The following is a 24,217-nucleotide window of genomic DNA, read 5'->3' on the forward strand; positions in this document are numbered from 1 at the left end:
CTGGATATGTCGAATGTCCATGGAACGTCATCTGCAAGCGTGCGCAGTGCCAACAGTAAAATTCGGAGGCGGTGGTGTTATGCTGTAGTCGTTTTCTTCATGGATGGGGATTGCACTCCTTGTTGTTTTGCGTGGCGCTATCACAGTATAGGCCTACACTGATATTTTAAGCACCTTCTTGCTTCCCACAGTTTATTCGGGAAAGGCGATTGTATCTTTCAAAACGATGGAGCACCAATTCATTGTAATTTAGGAAGTCGGGATGAGGGGAACATTTAGCATGGAAGGTCAAGGCCCCTACTAAGTCACCCTTTAACACAACAACTAGCGCATCAATTAATAACAGTTTATTCAAACAAGGATTTATAAAACAAATTAGAGGCAAACAACATGTGGCCATTCTTAAGACATTATCAAAATGCCTAATTACAGCAACTTAGCGGAGATTTCAATACTTAAGAAACAAATTGCAATCTGAAGGTGATTTTACATGGTGGCACCTTTCTTTTTTTTTAAAAAAAAAAAAAAAAGGCAATAATCAATAATATGAAGATAATTTAAAAAGCGCATCAGTTCGTTACGAACCCAAATACAACAAGGAGCACAACAAGTTAATTAATGCAATTGATTCCCAAGCAATTAAAAACCCCTTTTTTTACATATATACACTCCCGGAAATTGAAATAAGAACACCGTGAATTCATTGTCCCAGGAAGGGGAAACTTTATTGACACATTCCTGGGGTCAGATACATCACATGATCACACTGACAGAACCACAGGCACATAGACACAGGCAACAGAGCATGCACAATGTCGGCACTAGTACAGTGTATATCCACCTTTCGCAGCAATGCAGGCTGCTATTCTCCCATGGAGACGATCGTAGAGATGCTGGATGTAGTCCTGTGGAACGGCTTGCCATGCCATTTCCACCTGGCGCCTCAGTTGGACCAGCGTTCGTGCTGGACGTGCAGACCGCGTGAGACGACGCTTCATCCAGTCCCAAACATGCTCAATGGGGGACAGATCCGGAGATCTTGCTGGCCAGGGTAGTTGACTTACACCTTCTAGAGCACGTTGGGTGGCACGGGATACATGCGGACGTGCAGTGTCCTGTTGGAATAGCAAGTTCCCTTGCCGGTCTAGGAATGGTAGAACGATGGGTTCGATGACGGTTTGGATGTACCATGCACTATTCAGTGTCCCCTCGACGATCACCAGTGGTGTACGGCCAGTGTAGGAGATCGCTCCCCACACCATGATGCCGGGTGTTGGCCCTGTGTGCCTCGGTCATATGCAGTCCTGATTGTGGCGCTCACCTGCACGGCGCCAAACACGCATACGACCATCATTGGCACCAAGGCAGAAGCGACTCTCATCGCTGAAGACGACACGTCTCCATTCGTCCCTCCATTCACGCCTGTCGCGACACCACTGGAGGTGGGCTGCACGATGTTGGGGCGTGAGCGGAAGACGGCCTAACGGTGTGCGGGACCGTAGCCCAGCTTCATGGAGACTGTTGCGAATGGTCCTCGCCGACACCCCAGGAGCAACAGTGTCCCTAATTTGCTGGGAAGTGGCGGTGCGGTCCCCTACGGCACTGCGTAGGTTCCTACGGTCTTGGGGTGCATCCGTGCGTCGCTGCGGTCCGGTCCCAGGTCGACGGGCACGTGCACCTTCCGCCGACCACTGGCGACAACATCGATGTACTGTGGAGACCTCACGCCCCACGTGTTGAGCAATTCGGCGGTACGTCCACCCGGCCTCCCGTATGCCTACTATACACCCTCGCTCAAAGTCCGTCAACTGCACATACCGTTCACGTCCACGCTGTCGCGGCATGCTACCAGTGTTAAAGACTGCGATGGAGCTCCGTATGCCACGGCAAACTGGCTGACACTGACGGCGGCGGTGCACAAATGCTGCGCAGCTAGCGCCATTCGACGGCCAACACCGCGGTTCCTGGTGTGTCCGTTGTGCCGTGCGTGTGATCATTGCTTGTACAGCCCTCTCGCAGTGTCCGGAGCAAGTAAGGTGGATCGGACACACCGGTGTCAATGTGTTCTTTTTTCCATTTCCAGGAGTGTATAATATATGTTCAATAACTACCAAACGAGTAGTGAGGCGAGGCTGCCCTGGGCAAAAGGTGACTTAACTTAAAATGCCGGAAGCAGCAGATCAGCCATCCGAAACAACGCATAAACGCCGGATCCCAACCAGTAGTCACTTCAAATTAGATGGCACGTCGCAGCTTCTGTGCGCCGAAAGAACGTGGCGCCGCTCCAACACACCCCAATTCGCAGAAAAACTGGAACACAAACAGGCCGCAGAAATCACAGCAAACACCAAGCAAACATCGATTAATATAAGTTAAGAAGCAATAAATAATAATACAATTTTTTAAAAAAAATAATAAGTGCTTTGCATAAAACGCCAAAAATTTTGCACCAATATCAGTGCTGTAAAATATTTAAATTAAGACTTGTACACAAAAGCAATGTTAGAAAATAATGTCAGACTTTTACACTCTCGTAATTAGGCAACGAATTTTTGCACATATCATTAAGGCTGACAATGTGTACAAAGACGAAATGGAAATAATTTCAAGATAACATTACGTTATTCAAATGCACAACTTCAGCAGAAACTAAGTTTACTGCACTTTAATTTCCTTGCATAGGTCTGCAATGTAACTGCCAAAAGTGTAAGCCTGGTATGCAGAAAATTACAACTAGACCATGACCTAATACCTTCAATAGCTTACAATTACGACATCTTCTGGGGACACGGATTTCCTTAAAGGAAGTAGTGACCGCTAGTCTCCCTGCGATCACACAACTTGCCGGTTGTTCTTACTTCAACAACACATACATTAGGGCAACCAACCAACCAACCAACAAGTGACAGTCGCTACAACGCAAATGGTTCCACGAAACGAAGGCATCAAATTACGTACATCTCCGACGGAGAGCGTTGTTCGAGATGGTCTCGAGGAAATGGTCTTGTCCGAGAAAACAACTACCAAAGCAATACGACGAGCAGCGCCCAGATTTGACATCAGGCAGCTCCACCACAATCTCGCGACTGTCCTGCAAGGTAGAGCGGACGCGCCACTGCTGGCCAAGCCCGCGTGTTTTGCTCCTTCGGGCCCTCAAGCACGTCCTAGTGAATGCCGGACCTTTGCCACGCTGGACCTTTGCCACGCTGGACCTTTGCCATGCTGAACCTTTGCCATGCTGGACCTTTGCCATGCTGGACCTTTGCCATGCTGGCCCTTTGCCACGCTGGCCCTTTGCCACACTGGCCCTTTGCCACACTGGCCCTTTGCCATGCTGGCCCTTTGCCACCCTGGACCTTTCCCACCCTGGACCTTTGCCACCCTGGACCTTTGCCATGCTGGACCTTTGCCACGCTGGACCTTTGCCATGCTGGACCTTTGCCACGCTGGACCTTTGCCACGCTGGACCTTTGCAACACTTGCCCCTTCGGCAGGTAGCCTGAGTGGCGATCCCTCAGGTAAGGGATGCCCTTCCTCGTACTTCTTCTGTCCGCCATCTCCACATCTTACTCAATACAACCAGTACATAAGGGAACTTCTTCTTCGACATCTTGGCGAAATACAGAGTTTCTTTTCCGAAGTAGAAATATTTATAACTTTTGGGAAATGAAAGCAATACTGACGATTATTCAAATTCAAATGGCTCTGAGCACTATGGGACTCAACATCTTAGGTCGTAAGTCCCCTAGAACTCAGAACTACTTAAACCTAACTATCCTAAGGACATCACACACACCCATGCCCGAGGCAGGATTCGAACCTGCGACCGTAGCAGCCCCGCAGTTCCGGACTGCAGCGCTAGAACCGCACGGCCACCGCGGCCGGCACTGACGATTATGTCAGTATGTAATTAGTTCTGGCAAGTATAAATATGGATCCCTCTGTCTGTACAGTACCTTCCTTTCACGCTTATTGATTGCGATAGAAACAGTCCATCCCCGTGGGAGCAACAAGAAAGGAAAGATGTAAAGAGAATGCGAATGTACGCTAATCATTTCTTTTTGAGCACTGCATTTGTGCCTACTTTAATTACTACAAGGGCACGCCCAAAAGACAATAAGGAAAGAAGAAATGGGTATGTGAATGTTTGAAAAGAAGAATGACATACTCCATAGTAATTTATTCTCTAAAATCCGATATCCCTTGCGGCGAAACATTAGTTAATAAGGTGTAGCGGGACAATGTTCAAAACATGACTGAAAATACGTTCACGAAATAGAGATAAGAACATCTTTGATTGACATGTCATGTAAAGTCGACGTACAATTTTAAAATGTTAGAAATAAGGAAATGAAGTAATACAGAATGCTGTGCTTGTAACGTACGTTGTTGTTCTACATTGTTGAGCTCTGGTATTTACAGGGTCACAGAGAAGGCATCCTAGGTTTTGGAGGGAAAAGCCGTAATTGTAATGATCTCCACTACAACAGAAACAAGAAGCACAACTTAAGGAAAAATAATGTAATGTGTGTTCCAGCTCACAAGCGACATTGAAGCAGTTAGTTCCTGTGACTTAGTATGGACAGAGGTTATATTCCACAACCGGAATAAATTAATAACTGGCTCCTTTTACCAACCCCCGGTTTCAGATGAAACAGTTGCTGAACAGTTCAAAGAAAACTTGAGTCTCATCACAAATAGGTACCCTACTCATACAATTACAGTTGGCAGTGACTGCAATCTACCTTCCGTATGTTGACAAATATTATTTTTCAGACACTATTGTAAACAGAAAACAACTTCCGTAATTGTTCTAAATGTTGTTTTAAAGTTATTTTGAACAATTAGTTCGCTAGGCCATTGAAATTGTAAATGTTTACGAAAACACACTTGACCTCTTAGCCACAAATTATCCTGAGCATAACGACGGATACAGGGATTAGTGAACACACAGTCGTAGCGAGGCTCAATTCTGTAACAAAGAAATTCACCAAAACTAAACGCGAAATGCATCTGTTTATAAAAGTAGCTAAAAATTTGGTTGGCGTCTTTCTAAGAGACAGTCTTCAATCCTTCCAAAGTATGTAAGTGAAGACCATATGTGGCTCAAGTTCAAAGAAACAGTATCACAGCACTCGAGAGATTCATACAAAATAAATTAATAAGATACGGAACTGATTCCCTATGGTACACAAAACACGACAGAAAGCTGCTGCAGGGGCACCGAAAAAGGCACGTATAATTTAGACGAACGCAAAACCTCCAAGATTGGCGAAGTTTTACTGTGGCTCGAAATTTGGTGCGGATTTCAATGCGAGATGCATTTAATAGTTTCCACAACGAAACTCTCTCTACGAATGTGGCGAAAAATCCATAGAGATTCTGGTCCTATGTAAAGTAAACGAACGGAAAGGCTCAGTAAGTACCTTTACTGCGCGACAGCGACGGTAATGTTACTGATGACAGTGCCACTAAAGTGGAGTTACTAAATGCAGTTCCAGGGGCGGGCGGTGGGTGGAGGAGGAGGAGGGGGGAGGGGGAGGGGGTGACAAGGGACCCATCCCTTCGGAGCAGGTAAAGTCGTGGCAAATGTCCGGCGTGGCAAATGTCTGCACACCCGTCCTAGCGCCTCGTAGCGAGTGCGACGACAAACTTACCGACCGCGAATACCCGCCGCCGGATCACAACAGGGGCAAAGTACAGCTGTGTAATCGATAGTTGTGCGAAAGAGCTAATGTACCAGAAATGGCGCACCACCACGGCCTGTGTGGGATGGTTATACGACAATAAGATCCAAGTAATGGACTGGCCTGCACTCACCTGAATCCTATACAATCCTATAGATAGAGGTCTGCGCGGATGCGGATATCCCCGCATATCCGCGGTGTTTGTTACTTGGCGGATAAAATCGCGACCGGCGCGGATATCCGCGGGTCATCTGCGGATAATGAGCAAGGCGTCTCCCCAGTGCATACGTCGCAATGTTAGTTGAAAACTTCAAGTCTGTGGACATCCTTGGAATCTTGCACGGTCCGAGTAGAGTGGATGTCTGTTGTCCTCAGCCCCCGGCTACGCCGACGTAGCTGTACCCAAGAGAGCTGCGCCTAATCCGTTTCCGCGGCCATGTCTTTTGTGTGTTCTGTGAAGTGCTGTCTGGGTGGCAAACCTGCGCACTGTCTACCAGACAGGTGCCCGTTGCAATTTCCCGCTGCTTTCAGTTAGCGCTTTCTAGTGACCGAGTGACAACGTGCATCGTAGCAAATATCGGTGAGAGTTCTTTCTTCAAATGAAAACAATATCGATGGACACAATTTCGTGTACAGTGAAAAAAGGTGATTTTACATTAGTGAAGGAAAACAAATTGAAATCGCCAATTGGGAAAAAATTCGGTTACGTATTTGATGGCAACGAAAAGATGAAAGATATAGTGGCTTGTTTTACATGTAAAAAAGTATATTCCTACACTAGAAACAAAAGTAGAACTTCAGATTTGCTAAAACATTCATGTGAGGCTGGACAAAGTAGCATAATTACTTATTTAAATACCAAGAGAGACGTGAAAGTTCCTGAAGTACCGACCAATTTGAAGACAGCCGCGACAGAAAAACTTATCAATCTTGTCAGCAAACACATTTTACAATTCTAAGTTGCGTGTGGATCTGGGTTTCTCGAGACGGCACAGTTTCTTATTGATGTGGGGGGCCAAGTACGGTGCAGTGAGGGCTAAGGAACTGCTACCTCATCCAACCACCATATCCAGAAATTTGAAGGAAATGGCCTATCGTCTGCGCGAAACTGTCTCCACAGAAGTGAAGAATATATTCAGAGATGGAGCACTAACTGTCGATTTATGGACTGATTCGTATCGTAAAATAAACTATATGGGAGTGACTGCACATTATGTTAATTATATGAAGAAGTGAAGCTTGAGGATCGAGTGTTATGCACCAGAAATTTTGAGAGTGAGATTAAAAAAACAGGAGAAAACATTAAACTTGCATTAATTACGATACTACGGTCATTCGATTTATTCAGTGCTGTGAATAACATCGTGTTCGTTACGGATAGAGGTCCAAATGTTGTGGCAGCACTTCGGCAATACAAGAGGCTCTCGTGCTCAGCACACATTCTTAATACTGTGCTGGAGCACATGACTCGAGGAGACACGAATAATGAGACGAGTGACGTGCAGCGATTAATAAATTCCTGTCCAGCTATCACAACTTTCTTTAAAAGATCTGGTCTTCAGAATAGCCTTCAGAAGTCACTGAAAGGAGATATAGACACACGATGGAACAGTAAATTGAATATGTTTGAGTCTATTAACTCACAATGGTTTGAAGTTCTGTCAATTTTGTCAGAGAACAATCAAGATAATTTGATTGATTCTATAGACAAGAGGATGTTGGAAGATATAATAACCTTTCTGACACCATTTAAAATAGCTTCTTGTGATCTCGAAGCCTCCAAAACCCCTACGCTTTATTTGTGTGTGTTGTGGAAGTTAAAACTTCTCTCCTTCCTTGAAAAAAAAAATGATGGCGACAGCCCATTTCTGTTAGATTTAAAGAGTAAAGCCAAATCTATTTTAATCAGCAAATGGGACATGACAGTAGCCCATAAACGTGCAACGTTTTTTAATCCAAAATATAAAAACCTAAAATTTCTTAGCAGTGCCGAAAAAGATGAAGTTGTAAAGGAAGCGAAAAATTATGTTGCGAGAAATTGTCCACAGTTAAAAGATAAGGAGGAAACAACATCTGGAATTCCTGCAAAAAAACAGAAGTGTGACGTACTTTTTAATGAATTTAAAGATTCCTCAGAAGATGAATCGACGAGAGATCTTGACTTTGCCTCATATGAAATTCTCAGATATACGAATGATAAAGTCAAATTTTCGGAAGGCAACGACCTGGTAGCTTGGTGGCATGGACGTGAAAACGTCTATCCGCGTCTTTCCAAACTCGCATTCTTCGTGCACTGCATTCCAGCGTCCAGCGCGCCATCTGAGAGAAGCTTCTCTACAAATAATGCAGGACCGACGCACGTCTTTGAAGCCACAGACGATTGATGACATCATGTTGCTGCATAGTAATCTTCCAAAGTAAAAAGGTACTTTTTCAGCTTCTCTTACATCACTGTATGTTTTGGGCTTCTCTGAATTAGTTACAATTTTTTTCCATCTGATTCTTTCATTTACAGAATTTGAATCAGAAGCAAGCAGAAGATGAAAATATTTAATCTGAAGCCTGTGAGTTTTTATTGTAATATTTATAGTAAAGAATTTCCTCGGCATATTGTTAGTATTTTTACTATTCCCAACAAGAACAAATCATCCAAAATAATAATGTGTCTTTTAATTTACCAGCCAATTAGTAAAGATAAGGGCTGAAATTCGTAACAAAATTGAACATTTTAACTGTAACTAGGTATTGCTTAACAGATAACAGTGCCTAACATTTGAAGTTATGGGACAGTGGTTTTTATATAGACATCTTGAAATCGTTTGCAGTTCCATTAAACTCTGAAAAAAATTATTTTTAACTGCGAAATCTACTGCAAATTTTGTCTTAGTAATTTAGATCAATGTTGGGGATGTTTTAAAGTGTGAATAACTTTTAATTGAGAAAGATGCAGACATTTCATTTATCGCGGGGTCTTAATTCGATAAATCAGCCAAAAGGTGAGGTCGAGGTTTCAATCGTATTTTTAGCTAAAGCTAAATGGACTCCTAATTTCTATAACCACTGATATTGTTGTCCGGAAGACGAGTTATTTCTTCCATAAAACGTGAATTATTGCTGGCAGTTAAACTTTTTCACAGGTGCGCCAGCGTTTTGCAGTGTAGCTGTGTAGGCCTAATACTGTAAATATTTTCACCTGGAAATGACGAGGACTGAACGCGTAAGCTATAATATAATCATCAGATGACATGAATGGCTTCAAAATTTGACACATCCATGCAGTGAGTACAAAAAAACTGATGCAATGTGCTAGTAACAGTTTAAAACCATCGTCATTTTCAGCTGCCTTGGCACAAGAGCAGCGAAATATAACTGCTTCTATACACGTATTTTCATCATTTGATACTATTACATTGAATTTCATTTTTTTAAATAGCGTTTCCAATCTCACGAGATCCGAGCCGCTACTGTGTGTGCTCCGGAGCGTCAGTGCTTTCCTCTTTGGAATGGTCTGCTTTAGAGTAGGTGTAGAGCATTTCCAGTGATTTAAGAAGTCAAAAGTGGTTAAGTTGTCGCAGAAATGGCACCCTAACAACAACTATGTCATTACATACCATAATCCTAAGTACTACTGTCTATTACTATTAATTACTCATTGAAAACTTAAATAAATGCGGATGCGGATAAGGAACTTGCGGATGCGGATTAATTGCTGCGGATGCGGATTAGGATCTTGCGGATGCGGTGCGGATGCGGATTGCACTTTTCTTATCCGCGCAGACTTCCACCTGTAGAACACCTCTGAGGTGTTTCGGATCGCCGACTTCGTGCCAGGCCTCACCCACCAACATCGCTACCTCTCCTCAGTGCAGCACTCCGTGAAGAATGGGCTGCCATTCCCCATGAAACCTTCCAGCGCCTATATGAAGTCTTCACGGGTTGTCAGCCGAGTAGCATAGTCGTAGCTACGAGACGACGATGCTACTCGGCTGACAACCCGTGAAGACTTCGTATATGAAATTCGCCAAGAAAGCCTGCACTCGCGTGCTTCCAGCACCTGATTGAACGTATGCCTGCAAGAGTGCAATGTGAGCCAACACCATATTGAATCCCAGCATTACCGATGGAGGGCGCCACGAAAAGTCATTTTCAGCCACGTGTCCGGATACTTTTGATCACATAGTGAAGATACTGGCACCGAAACGTAAGATAACAGAGAGATGGCCGAAATAGGGAACTCAGTGTTCTGAATTTGATTCACCGCGGAAGATCGTAAAATAATGCCTCCTTTCAATCGTCGTACGAACGGTGAAATGGCAGATACTGAGATAACCGGTCACGGAATAGAAAACCAACTATAATCGCTTGGTAGTAGAAAGATATCAAGAGCAGGTGAGGTAGCTGTAAGATTCTACAAAGATTATGCGGAAGATTTCGCTCCTCTTCTACCAGCAGTTTGTCGTAGATCTCTGGAACATCGAATGGTACCTAGCGACTGGAAAAAAAGCGCGGGTCATTCCCGTTTCCGAGAAGGACCGTACAACAGATGCACACTATTGTAGACCTATCTCGTTGACGTCAATCTGTTGTAGAATTATGGAACATGTTTTATGCTGAAGAATAATGACGTTTTTGGAGAGCGAAAAATCGCCTCTAAAAAAAAAATCGAATGGAATTCCGCATACAGAGATCTTGTGAGACTCAGCTCGTTTTGTTCCTCCACGAGATCCACAGTGCTGTTCAAAACGGCGCTCTCATTGATGCTGTGTTCCTTGACTTTGGGAAGGCATCTGACACCGTTCCACATGGCTGCTTGGAGGAAAAATACGAGCTTACCGAGCATTGCACCAGATTTGTGACTGGATCCAAGACTTGCGTGCAGATGGAACTGAACTCGTCGCAAATTCGAGCAAAATCGACAGATGTGCAGGTGATTTCCGGAGTACGCCAAGGACGTGTTTTTGTACACAATGTACACATTGTTGTTCACAATGCACATCATCGCGCGCAGACAGTGCGAAGTGCAGGGTGTGTCTGCACGGTGCATCGATCTGATTCTACTCGCAACCCTATTCAAGACTGAAACAGAAAAACAGAGAAGCGCCAGATATTTACTAGAATAACGGAACAACATGCTCCGAAAAAAAGCAGGCAGTTCCGAAAGTCTGTTTAAACCGAAGTGGGAACTTTCCACTATCTTCTGTTAGTTGTGAGTATAAAGGGAAATGTCTAATATGTGGCACCTTCCACAGAAAGTCGTCTATTGAAAGACACTATAGGAAACTGGTTTCATAGAAGCACGGTGAAATCACGGGTGACTACAGAGAGGAAGAATTAAGGTAACGGCTGACTGTTGCAGAAGCTGGCGAGAGTGGCCGAGAGGTTTTAGGCGCTACAGTCTGGAACCGCGCGACCGCTACGGACGCAGGTTCGAATCCTGCCTCGGGCACAGATGTGTGTGATGTCCTTAGGTTAGTTACGTTTAAGTAGTTCTAAGTTCTAGGGGACTGATGACCTCAGATATAAAGTCCCACAGTGCTGAGAGCCATTTGACTCTTGCAGAAGAGACTTCTGTATCCACAAATGTTCAGCTTGTTCGTGTTGGTTATAAGTCTTACATAACGTAAAAGATACGAAATATGTCATACATCGATAAATAAAACAGATACAGGCACCTAGCTTTCAGGAGTGACAACAACAGCGCAGTACGTGGCAAAGGACGACGGTCTGTATGTAACAGAATAGCTCCTGGATGTGATTTATATGAGTGTCACTGTTGCAGGGGTGGATATTTTAGAAGCAGCCGAAATGGCAGCTGAAGAAACAGAACTCACTCGGGAAAAGCGGATTCCTGTAACCAGGGTCGGGGCGACAGCAATGCGCGATAAAGTGAAAGGGTTCAAAAAATGTTCAAATGTGTGTGAAATCTTATGGGACTCAACTGCTAAGGTCATCAGTCCCTAAGCTTACACACTACTTAACCTTAACTATCCTAAGGACAAACGCACGTGCCCGAGGGAGGACTCGAACCTCCGCCGGGACCAGCCGCACAGTCCATGACTGCAGCTCGGCTAATCCCGCGCGGCTAAAAGGGTTCACTGGCCTACTGTGGAAGAACCTTAAAACATGCTCAATTTCCCTTGCGTTCATTGTTTTGCAGACCAAGAGGCTCGTGAAAATGTTACCAGTCTTCAGTCGGACTCCCTCGAAGAGCTCTGCGAAATAAATCTTAGTGGACACATCACCACAGACGAATTCAACGGGGAAGTAGATATTGAATTTAAGACTGGACCGAGAGCAAAACGCGCTGCTGACCATATTCTGGAAGTCACCCCGGGGGTCCGTCTCCTGCTGCTACAAAGTGAGAGAGTATACCAGGTGTAGAAGTATGAGGCCGGAATTTCCCTATAGATGGTGCCAGCCGTCAGTGTAGGACCCGTGAGGCCGCGTCTGCAGCGCCATGCTTCCTGTAACGGCTGACGAGGAATGTCAACACACAGTAACCCAAGTTCCATACGTCAGTATCTGCTTCAAACCAGTACACATGTCGAGCTTAGTGGCTACGAAGTGCGAATCGCATCGAAGGCCTATCAAAGCTATCGGAGAACATATTATTAGGAAAAATCAGTGTTTCGAGTGGTTCAAAAAATTCAAAAGTGGTGATCTTGACGTGAGAAACGACGAGAGCGAGAAACCACCGAAAAAGTTCCAAGACAACGAATTGTAGGCTTTATTGGACGAAGATGATACTCAAACTCAACAGAAACTCGCGGAACTGTTGCATATGACGCAGAAAGCCCTTTCTCTTCTCTTGAATGCTATAGGGAAGGTGCAGAATGTGGGGAAATGTGTTCCGCATCAACCGAATGAAAGACATAAAGCAAATCGAAAGACCACTTGTGAAATGCTACTCGCCAGACGCAAAAGAAAGTCGTTTCTTCATCGAATAGTGACAGGTGACGAAAACTGGATATATTTTGAGAATCCTAAGCATCGTAAATCACGGTTGAATCCCGACAAAATATCGACATCCACTGCAAGACCAAATCGCCTTGGAAAGAAGATCATGCTCCGTGTTTGATGGGATCAGAAGGGGGTCATCTACTGTGAGCTGCTAAAACCTGGTGAAACCGTCAGCACTGATCGCTACCAACAGCAAATGATCGATTTAAATCGGGCATTAAGTGAAAAAAGGCCGGAATAAGGAAAAATGCAACTCAAAGTCATATTGCTCATGATAACGTCCCATCACGCACAGCAAAACAGCTCCAGAAAACCATCGAGGAGTTCAGTTGGGAAGTACTACGGCATGCAGCTTATTATCCAGACCTGGCTCCGTCCAGTTATCATCTGTTTGCATCACTGGGACACGCTGTGGCTGAACAACGCTTCAATTGGTTTGAAAATGTACGAAAATGGTTCACTGACTGCCTCGCTTCAAAAGAAGAACTTTTTTGGCGTGGCATTCATAGCCTGCCGGACAGGTAGGACAAATATATAAATAGCAATGGAAATTATTTTGATTACAATATTGTTTATCGGTTTCCAAAAACAGACGTTTAATTTTTGCAACCAAAGTCCGGTTTCGTACTTCGACACCTGGTATATAGAATTCGAGGCATTAAGAATCATGGACTAGTAGCACTGTAAAAGTGTCTCACCGCTGGGGCCTAGGCCATCCCGCATGACACTTCTGTATAATAGTTATATCGTCTTTACTGGAGTCAGAGTTAAGAATCTCCATGTAGTTTGTAGGTAGGTAGTTGAAATTGTATGCAGACAGGACACAGATGGTGAGCTTTCCTCGGGCTGCAGTGTCTGGAAGACTTACATGTACACCTGTCAATTTTCGGTTATTCTTATTACCCCAGTCGACAAACTGCAGAACACAACACAACAATTGTTCTGTAAGTTATCCGTTAAATGACGCCACATGGAAGCAAGTGGAACAGATGAAAGTGCAACAGATTGTAAATACTGTTTGTTGACGTCTAATACATGTAAACACTGCAGCACAGGGTCGAATATGCGATCCATTCTGTAGTCGTACACATAATCGTACTGTGGATTCAGCTATGTTGGCGGGCCACTTGCTGCTCAATTTCCTGTAGAATCCGATCCTCCAAATCTGATGTCCCACCTTCCTGCTTGTTTGTCTGTCTGAAAGGACCTATGAACAGCCGGCCGCGGTGGTCTAGCGGTCCTAGGCGCGCAGTCCGGAACCGCGCGACTGCTACAGTCGCAGGTTCGAATCCTGCCTCGGGCATGGATGTGTGTGATGTTCTTAGGTTAGTTAGGTTTAAGTAGTTCTAAGTTCTAGGGGACTGATGACCACAGTAGTTAAGTCCCATAGTGCTCAGAGCCATTTGAACCACCTATGAACACAAGAACGCCCAAAAGGGCCTTGAAATGTTATGTTATGTGGTTGGGGTTTGTGATAGTACTTCCTTTAGTATATCTGTGCTGCCGATCGATTGTTTCTATCTCCTTGGCTGTACAGAAACACGACCGACGCCCATCCCCGACATGAATACCAGACCATTCTGATGCCTGACGTATGCTGCATCAATCTCACAGTCTTCAACAAATAAGAACATATGGCAAGTGGTCAGAGGAATAGCCGTTCATCAGCGCCACCTATCATGGGAACGATGCATTTCCACACCTTTTTTTCCTACATTTCCAGTCAGGAATCTGTCCCTGAAATTTGTTGGTTTTATTAATGTTGACCATGTAACTCTCTCTCTCTCTCTGTCTGTCTGTGTGCGTATGTGTGTGTGTGTGTGTGTGTGTGTGAGAGAGAGAGAGAGAGAGAGAGAGAGAGAGAGAGAGAGAGAGTACTTCTTTCTTGCACACCATGCGCACGAATAATTATTTTTTTAGTACACCATGTGTGTATTAGCTGTATTAGCTGTACAGTAGAGCAAGTTTCACTGCTGCAGGCCACATCATCAGTTTGGTGTCATGCCTCACAGGGAAGATATGAATGAGTATTTCATGTCAAGTGTAGTTAAAAAGTATAGCTCATTCAACTCCGCTACAAGTATTCCAAGCTGCTGGATGGGGGAATTGTAAAAAAATATTTTATGTCAAGTGTAGTTAAAATGTATAAATCTGTCAACTGTGATATGAGTATTCCAAGCTACTGGAAGAGTGAAAGTGCATCAACTGCTTGTAAACTGTGCTGCAAGAATTCCATGCTGTTGAAAAAAGCATATCACTTGAAGATGAATATATAACCTGTGAGGTATACTTTGGTTATATTATCCTGTGAACTGTAACTTTAATTTTTGTAAATATATTGTATAAACAGTTTTTGTACCTGGAAAGAAATATATCATCGAAAGGTCAGACATGTGAGGCATATTTTTTCTGATTGGAAAAAAATGTATTAGGAACTAGTCCAACATGTGGGCCACATTTTTTGTAAGGAAAAAAAATATTATTTGCAATTAATTTTGATGAAAAAAGAAATACATTTGGTAAACTCTAGTCATTTCCTTTCTTTCATTCTCCCCTGTCATATACAAAATTATATACAATGTGCAGTTACATCTGCATTACGCGTGTCCTTTCTACCAGGAGAGATGCATTTACACATCGCTAAAAGTGCTGAAATATGAACACCTACACCTAACTGCCAGAGAGATTAGTGAAGGTACCTGTGAAGCAAGTCACAGGTGAGTTGGTCACCTGATGGCTTGGCCCTATTCTAGCCGACAGCACCACACGTCGCTCTGCTCTTTGGCTTACGGCAGGCAGCAGTTGATACTGCGGCAGCCCTGCAGCACCTGGTCAGCTACCACATTTGGTGGAAGGCCTTTACCCTCTCGATGCTATCTAAAGCGAAAAGATTCAAACCTAGACATAGGTGAAGCGGTATGCAGGAGCTCTGTAAGTAACCATTATCTCTGAGTACAGAGCAGCCTCGCAAAGCATGTTAACTAGGTCAGCAGGTTGGCACGCTTTGTATTACAGACACGCCTAGACCAGTAGGATGAACAAATGGCCTTTGTATTACGTGGTAATCTGGCATCATACTGTCAGTATTCCAGGACCTGGACTCTGACTCCGTAGAGCTAGTGACAGTATTTCAGGAATCATCATGGATTCTGATATTGTAGCGCCTATGCCAGTCTTCCACATCCGCCATATTGAATTCTATACTTAGGATAACAGCGCTACTTCCAAAGTGACGTCGGAGTGGTGGGAAAACCCATTAGTGCAATCTGGCAATTTTTTACACTTACTACAAGTTTTTGAATTTGCCGCCATTTTTTTATACGGAGGGCAGTTGGCCTTGTCACAAACCTGGCTGCAGTGTACTTTGCACTCGAACTCCCGTAGTCTACCTATTAATATGTTGCCAGAGGAGTACACACAGTGCCTGAGCATAAATGTCGCAGTAAAGTTGTTTAAGTCCACATGAGCCCCAAAGAAATAATTCGGAAAGCTCTGTTACAGCAAAATGTCACCAACATCTTTAAATTTTAAGCACAGTTAACAATTTGCTCATTCACTATAGTTTTCATCTTTTCTGATCAGTCATCTGACTTCAACGCTGACTACAGATAGCAATGAATTCTTAATTACTTTCTGTTTTAAACAACAGGTGAAGTAACTTCTAGTAGGTAAAACTATTTTGAATACAAAATCCCCACAGACCCAAGAATGTGCCTGGCCAATAATATTACAACACTCTCCAGCTGTGATTTTAGATGTATTTCTCTTATAAGAAGTAGTGTCACCTTGTCTCTATGGAGCAGTTCCACATTCCTAGATGACCTAGGAAATGTGTTACGTTTTACTCTGATATGGCGCATATGGAAAAATTATAACACAGGCAAGGCAATGGCACAAGCGTCGCAGTTTAACTAACACAATAGGAGTACTTAGAAACTTGTGTAATTATGGTGAAATGGAATGAAACAAAAACAAACAAACACACACGCGCACACGCACGCGCACGCACACGCACCCACACACACACACAAAAGATGACCATCTCACAAGACACAAATATTTACATATAATAAATCTTAATTGTCGTAAGGAACTCTACCAACATCGCAGAAAATTTTGGGCTACTATATATCTTCCCGTTATTCTGAAAAAAATCACTCGCAATATATTTGATATTCAGAATGATATTTTCACTGGCAAAGGTCCAGAGCTCGAGTCTCGGTTCAGCACACAGTTTTAATCTGCCAGGAAGTTTCATATTTGACATTGACTTGTCATCTCTTTCTGGTTACTTAATGACTTGAATGACTCCCTTCAGGTAGTCTGAACACTTGTATTTTAAGTTTAAGCATTTTTAAGTTGAGTTCTGCAAGCATTGCCTACCATCTTCAGGATACGATTTCGTCATGATTTAGCAAAACATGCAGTGCAGTGAGAGATCATTCAACTGATATAGGCTGAAGCTAAACGTTTTGTGGCGAATGGAGTGTACAGGGTCGCTAAATCATGCTCTTGGCCATTGTTTCATTTTGGCCATTCCAGTGAATGGATTGTAATGATTCCTTGGCCAACACTTCCAAAGAACAATAAAGATCACATTCAGTTCATAATTAGATAACTTCAGTGGTTGCTGAGACATACAATTTTACTCAAAGCCCTGGATATTGAGTCTCCAGCAGAAACTGGCTTCCTGGTACACTAATATAATAGTGGATATTTACCAAAAAAAGAGATCCAACTGAACGCTGTTTAGTCTAATAGCCCAAAGTGAAAGCACACAGGTTATTGTGAACATTTTGACACACTTACGTGCATTTGAAGTAGTTTTTACTTACTATACGTTGACGGTCAGAATATGTGGTGTGGCAACTGAAGAGTAGAAGTGAAAAATTAATAAAAAAATAGCAAGTACGTATAAGCATGTGGACAATGTTGTGTAATCAGGTGGTCGGCCATATACACTGAATGAAAAGTTTAATAAAACAGCTGATATGTCAAGGCAGTAATGTTTTCGCTTTAGTTCTTCATATATGGAACAATGTTTAAAGTCTATCTTGTTGTACTGCTGCACAGTAAGCAACAGTGAACTATCATGGAAAGCAAATCACCGAATGCCACGACAACAATTTTAGAAATTAAATGTTGATGCGGTTTTAACCAATAGATCATTGATTCGATATGGACACACGGCGGCAAAATCTCCAAGATTGGCGATCTTTTATAGAAGCTCGAAATTTACCACGGGTTTCAGTGCGAAATGCTTACAACAGTTTGCATAAGGGAGTTCGTCCCGAAACCTGGCTGAAAATCCAAAGAGACAGTGTGAAGTATGCCTTCTCCGCGCCATGGCAATGAAAAGTACTACCAGCGACAGTGCTGCCAAAGCAGAGCTACTAAACACAGCCTTCCGAAATTCGTTCACCAAAGAAGACGAAGTAAATATTCCAAATTCGAATCAAGAACAGCTGCCAACGTGAGTAACGTAGACGTAAGTATCCTCTGAGTAGTGAAGAAATTTCAATCACTTGACAAAAGCAAGTCTTCTGCTCCAGACTGTATGCATATTAGGTTCCTTTCATAGTATGCTGATGCAATAACTCCATGCTTAATAATCATATACAACCGTTCGCTCAGCGAAAGATCCGTACCCAAAGACTGGAAAGTTGAACGGGTCACACCAATATTGAAGAAAGGTAGTAAGAGTAACCCATTAACTTACAAGCCCATATCATTAATGTTTATATGCAGCAGGATTTTGGAACATATATTGTGTTCCGACATTATGAATTACCTTGAATAAAACGGCCTATTGACACATAGTCAACACGGAATTAGAAAACATCGTTCTTGCGAAACACAACTATCTCTTTACTCACACAAAGTGTTGAGTGCTGCTGACAAGGGATTTCAAATTGATTCCATATTTCCAGATTTCCAGAAGGCTTTTGACACTGTACCACGCAACCGAAGTGTATTAACAATGCGTGTTTATGGAATATCGTCTCACTTATGTGACTGGGTTTGTGATTTCCTGTCAGAGAGGTCACAATTCGTAGTAATTGACGGAAAATCATTAAGTAAAGCAGAAGTGATTTCTGGCGTTATAGGCCCTCTGCTGTTTCTTATCTATATAAACGATGTAGAAGATAATGTGTGCAGCTGTCTTAGGTTGTTTGCAGATGATGCTGTCGTTTATCGTCTAGTAAACTCATCAGAAGATCAAAACAAATTGGAAAATGATTTAGAGAAGATATCTGAATGGTGCCAATGTTGGCAATTAACCCTAAATAACGACAAGTGTGAAGCCATCCACATGAGTGCTAAAAGGAATCCGTTAAATTTCGGTTACACGATAAATCAGTCTAATCCAAAAGCCCTAAATTCAACAAAATGCCTAGGAATAACAATTACGGACAACATAAATTGGAAGGAGCTCGTAGAAAAAGTTGTGGGGAAGGCTAAACCAAATACTGCGTATTATTGGCAGGACACTAAGAAAATATAACAGATGTACTAAAGTAACTGTCTACACTACGCTTGTCCACCCTTTAAATTGCTGCTGCGCGGTGTGGGATCCTTACCAGAGTACATCGAGAAAGTTCAAAGAAGGGCAGCACGTTTTGTATTATCGCGAAATAAGCAGAGAGTGTCAATGAAATGATACAGGGTGTGGAGTGGACATAATTAAAACAACGGCGTTTTTCGTTGCAGCGGACTCTTCTGATGTAATTTCAGTCACGAACTTTTTTCTCCGAATGTGAAACTATTTTGTTGACGCCGACTTATTTACAGAGAAACTATCACCATACTAAAATAAGGGAAATCAGAGCTCGCACTGAAAGATATAGGTGTTCGTTTCTTTCCGCACGCTGTACCAGATTGGCGTAACAGCGAATTATTGTGTAGGTGGTTTGATGAACCCTCTGCCAGGCACTTAAATGTGATTTGTGGAGTGTCCATGCTAGTAATTGTAGAGTCAGAGGGAGTTAAACAAACGTTACTGTTCGTACACAGAACTGTGTGAAAGGTACATTTATTCCTTAACAGCTACCTGTTTCTAGTATTTGTGACTATTTCAAAATACCACGGATCTATTTTTCAAAGTGGTCATTTCAGTTTGTTGGCGAACCTAGACCTGATAAGAACGAACTTACAGCAGACCGACAGCCGACATTACACTGTTTCTGGAGAAGAATATTTCGATCTGTTTTCACTATAGCTTGTGTTGACTAAGTTACAGTGTTCATCGCCCTTGACCAGATAGTTCATTTGTCACAAGTACAGAGGTAAGTAGGCACAAGTTGTGTAAGTGTAAACCATCCTTTCTGTCTTCTATACAAGTGTTGAGCGTTTTCCCCACCATTCCTTTGATGTCTTCTTATTCTAGCCCGTAGAATTATTGTGTGTATTTGTCCTGTACATAATTTCCATAGCATTTCTTTTGTTTTCATTGTTAGTGTTGACATTTATGTCCTATATGCCACAGTGTTTTCAACTAAGATTTTCCACAGTCGCTTCTTCAACACTGGAGAGATTATCAGTTTCCACCTTTCAAATTTTTGCCATGGTTGTCAACATTGAGGCAATATTGTGGGGTACAGGTTAGTGTCAGGCTATCTGTTACCTACTTCTTCAGCATCTTCACGCATGGGGCACTTGGAAGGATTCTCTGAAATTCAGTATTTCCCATACATCATACTACTGCAACCTATTTTAATGCACTGCCCCAGTGTTTGCAATTCTTATCATGCAGGCGTGATTACAGATAAAAAACGAGTTTTGAGATGCATTTCAACGATGTTAGTTGGTCAGTAATCCGTAGAGGAAAATGTAACTGCCGTCCGGTGTGGCCGAGCGGTTCTAGGCGCTACATTCGCAGGTTCGAATCCTGCCACGGGCATGGATGTGTGTGATGTCCTTAGGTTAGTTAGGTTTAAGTAGTTCTAAGTTCTAGGAGGCTGATGACCTGAGATGTTAAGTCCCATAGTACTCAGAGCCATTTCAACCATTTGAAAATGTAACTGGGAACATTTTGGAGAAAGGCAACCTCTTTGCGAAAGTGCGTTGGGTAAATACAGGAAAAAGGCACTGAAGGAAAAAATGTAACATTTGTGTCGGCTATTTCGTTTACTTGCACAGGTCTGCAAGAACACTGAGAGTGACATTATGCCACATATGGAGGCAATGCAGACAAAACTTTTCCCTGACTCAGGTGTGGAGGAATGATATGGAGTACACTCTGCCATTTACTGCACATTGCCCAGGTAGGTTTCTGAACAGTTCCGAATCTGTATCCATGTTCTGTAAACCGCTGAGGTGCATGGCATAGGTTGTTTTCCATGGAACTGCATAGTAAATGTTATTCCCATTCCACTGGCTTTTGAACCGATGGAAGATTTTTCACATAGTGTAATTAGTCTAATCTTATCTTTCTCCTCTATGCAGATGGATGTGATTAACTTGTATATTCAAGTAATACTACTTTTTGAAGCTCTTAACTTTGCTGTCGCAGGATAGTTGACACCTATCTTCAAGCACCTGCAAGTTGAAGTTTTCATAATTTCCATGAATCTCTCTCACGCATCAGACAAACGTGTGACCATTCTTGCTGCCATTCTTTCTATATGTGCACTATCTTCTGTTAGTTAACAGTTGCATACCAATGCCGTATGTTGCACTGGCCAACGCCAATGGGAGGGGTCAGCGACTGACCCCACAACCATCACGCATTCTCTATCTAGAATAAATCACATTACTTATGTATTTCCATAATTTTGGCAGATTAGAAGATTAAAATGTTGATTATTATTACTCAGAAAGGGTTTCTGGGACATTTTTAGTAAAAAGTAAATAGTTTTTTTACATTTATTTGTATTAATTTCTCAGTTACAAGGATTACTCAGATTCACATTCAGAACACTTTACAATACTAACTACTACTTCTTTCTTGGTGTGTGCAGGGCAGGTATACTTCGTGCAAGAAGTGCAAGCCTTCATGTACTTCCAGTCTTTGCTTTTGGCGCATAAGTAACAGCGTCCTTTCTGTGGCAGATTATGCACAGCTGCACGTGTTACTTTCCGTCGCGGCTCCATAACATTGTTTCCTCTGCTCACAGCACCTTCATTTTGATTACACTCATACCCAAAAGTTGATAATGCTGTAGTGTATTTTGAGTGTAGGCCAACAGCATTTTGAGCGCGTCTTTTGATGTTGAGGTCACAAAGTTCACGAGCAAGATCTTTCAGGTACTTCTTTCTTCCTGAACTCTTTGTCGGGTAATTCTTTGTCCATTCCTTCTGTGTATCTTGAAATACAGCATATGAATTGTATGCTGCAATGTCGATGAAGTTGAAAAACACCGCCATGGGCCATGGACGCGTTGCTCGACGGCAGCTGTACGTTCTTACACACTTATCGAATGTATCCACTCCTGACTTTGTACAATTGTAGAATAGAATGATGTCTGGCTTCTCTTCAGTCACATTCATATCATGATGTTGGGTTGACAATACTGTAACAACCTTTCCTTTCTTAGGCACATAACTGACTAAAGTGGCATCATCACTAAAGGCAAATCGGATTGTTCCGGTGTAGCTTTTTTTAGCAAAACAGGACGGAGTTCTGTAGGAACATCGCGTTTGTCACTTCGAATAGTACCAACTGTAGTTATCTTCTCTTTCAAAAGGTCAGATGCGAGTGGAACGGTAGTGAACTTTCTGTCCAGGGTAACATTTCTTCCAGATTGTTTCAAGTTAGACATTTCAATCAATCTTCTAACTACACTCCTGGAAATTGAAATAAGAACACCGTGAATTCATTGTCCCAGGAAGGGGAAACTTTATTGACACGTTCCTGGGGTCAGATACATCACATGATCACACTGACAGAACCACAGGCACATAGACACAGGCAACAGAGCATGCACAATGTCGGCACTAGTACAGTGTATATCCACCTTTCGCAGCAATGCAGGCTGCTATTCTCCCATCGAGACGATCGTAGAGATGCTGGATGTAGTCCTGTGGAACGGCTTGCCATGTCATTTCCACCTGGCGCCTCAGTTGGACCAGCGTTCGTGCTGGACGTGCAGACCGCGTGAGACGACGCTTCATCCAGTCCCAAACATGCTCAATGGGGGACAACATCGATGTACTGTGGAGACCTCACGCCCCACGTGTTGAGCAATTCGGCGGTACGTCCACCCGGCCTCCCGCATGCCCACTATACGCCCTCGCTCAAAGTCCGTCAACTGCACATACGGTTCACGTCCACGCTGTCGCGGCATGCTACCAGTGTTAAAGACTGCGATGGAGCTCCGTATGCCACGGCAAACTGGCTGACACTGACGGCGGCGGTGCACAAATGCTGCGCAGCTAGCGCCATTCGACGGCCAACACCGCGGTTCCTGGTGTGTCCGCTGTGCCGTGCGTGTGATCATTGCTTGTACAGCCCTCTCGCAGTGTCCGGAGCAAGTATGGTGGGTCTGACACACCGGTGTCAATGTGTTCTTTTTTCCATTTCCAGGAGTGTATTTCAGGGCCACTGTTATGGTTCTTCTCATTAGCGTACTTTCCAGCGTAGGGATCCGCAGCGAAGCAGTATTTCGTATCTGAATCACATAACAGGTTCACCTCTATTCCATATTTTCCTGGTTTTGTTGGAATATATAGCCTGAATGGGCATCGCCCATGGAAGGTCACAAGTTCTTCATCCACTGTAACTGACTCACTAGGATTATAAAACTCAGGAAATTTACTAAGTATCGTGTTCCACATATCCCTGATAGGAGCAAATTTGTCGGTCTGTTTTCCAGCTGCTCGAGTTAGAGCATCATCAAAACGCAAGCACTTCAGTAAGAGCCTCAGTCTGTGCTCCGGAAATGAAGCTCGGTACATCGGAAAGTTTTCTTTACTAAATATATCACGTAAACTGTCCTTGTTCCGTCTATGGACTCCACAGTTCAATAGAATTCCGACTGCTGACACAATTTCTACCCTTTCAAATGCTTTCGAATTTTTTATGAAAATATCTTCAGATGATTCCTTAAGATTTCCAAGCTTTTGATTGGTACACATCAAAATGTTATCCAGGATGTTATCATCGAGGTACATGAGAGAAGCTTTACCTGGTGTATCAGGTTTTGTCCCTGGCTTAGTTCCTTTTGGGGTTCTCATTACGTTAGCAACAGACCTCCTCCTCTGATTTACGTAAGAGCTTCTCTTCCATATCATACTTGACGGGGCCACCATGTCTTTTTCAATTTGATCAATTTGTGCTTTCGGCCTGGGTCGTCTTCTTGTTGGTTGAATATCTATAAAAATATGAAAACAGAACCGAACACTAGCAAACTAAGCACTCTACCGAGACACACATCCTAACATACTCCCAAATATCTGCAAAAAGTAATAAAAATCAATACTTACCCTGTTCACTTTCATCCAACTCGCTGCTGTCAGAAACTACTTGATCTGAAATTTCCATGACTACATCTTCAGTTTCACTGGTTGAGCTTTTGGATAGTTCACCACTAAATTCATTGTCTGAACTTTCAAGCAAATTTCTAATTTCG

The 24,217-nt window shown here is 43.1% G+C and overlaps 1 protein-coding gene across 1 annotated transcript in view; it reads right to left on the bottom strand.

Moving 5' to 3' along the window:
• Positions 1-1,996: 1,996 nt before the first annotated feature.
• LOC124553216 (26S proteasome non-ATPase regulatory subunit 10-like) overlaps positions 1,997-24,217 on the bottom strand; it is a 29,765-nt gene continuing 7,544 nt past the window's right edge. Inside the window, exon 3 of the mRNA XM_047127108.1 lies at positions 1,997-2,310. Coding sequence (XP_046983064.1) covers positions 2,236-2,310 — 75 coding nt within the window. The 3' untranslated portion in view covers positions 1,997-2,235. The remainder of the gene's footprint in view (positions 2,311-24,217) is intronic.

The sequence above is a fragment of the Schistocerca americana genome, chromosome 11 (assembly GCF_021461395.2).
Source record: "Schistocerca americana isolate TAMUIC-IGC-003095 chromosome 11, iqSchAmer2.1, whole genome shotgun sequence".
NCBI lineage: Eukaryota > Metazoa > Arthropoda > Insecta > Orthoptera > Acrididae > Schistocerca > Schistocerca americana.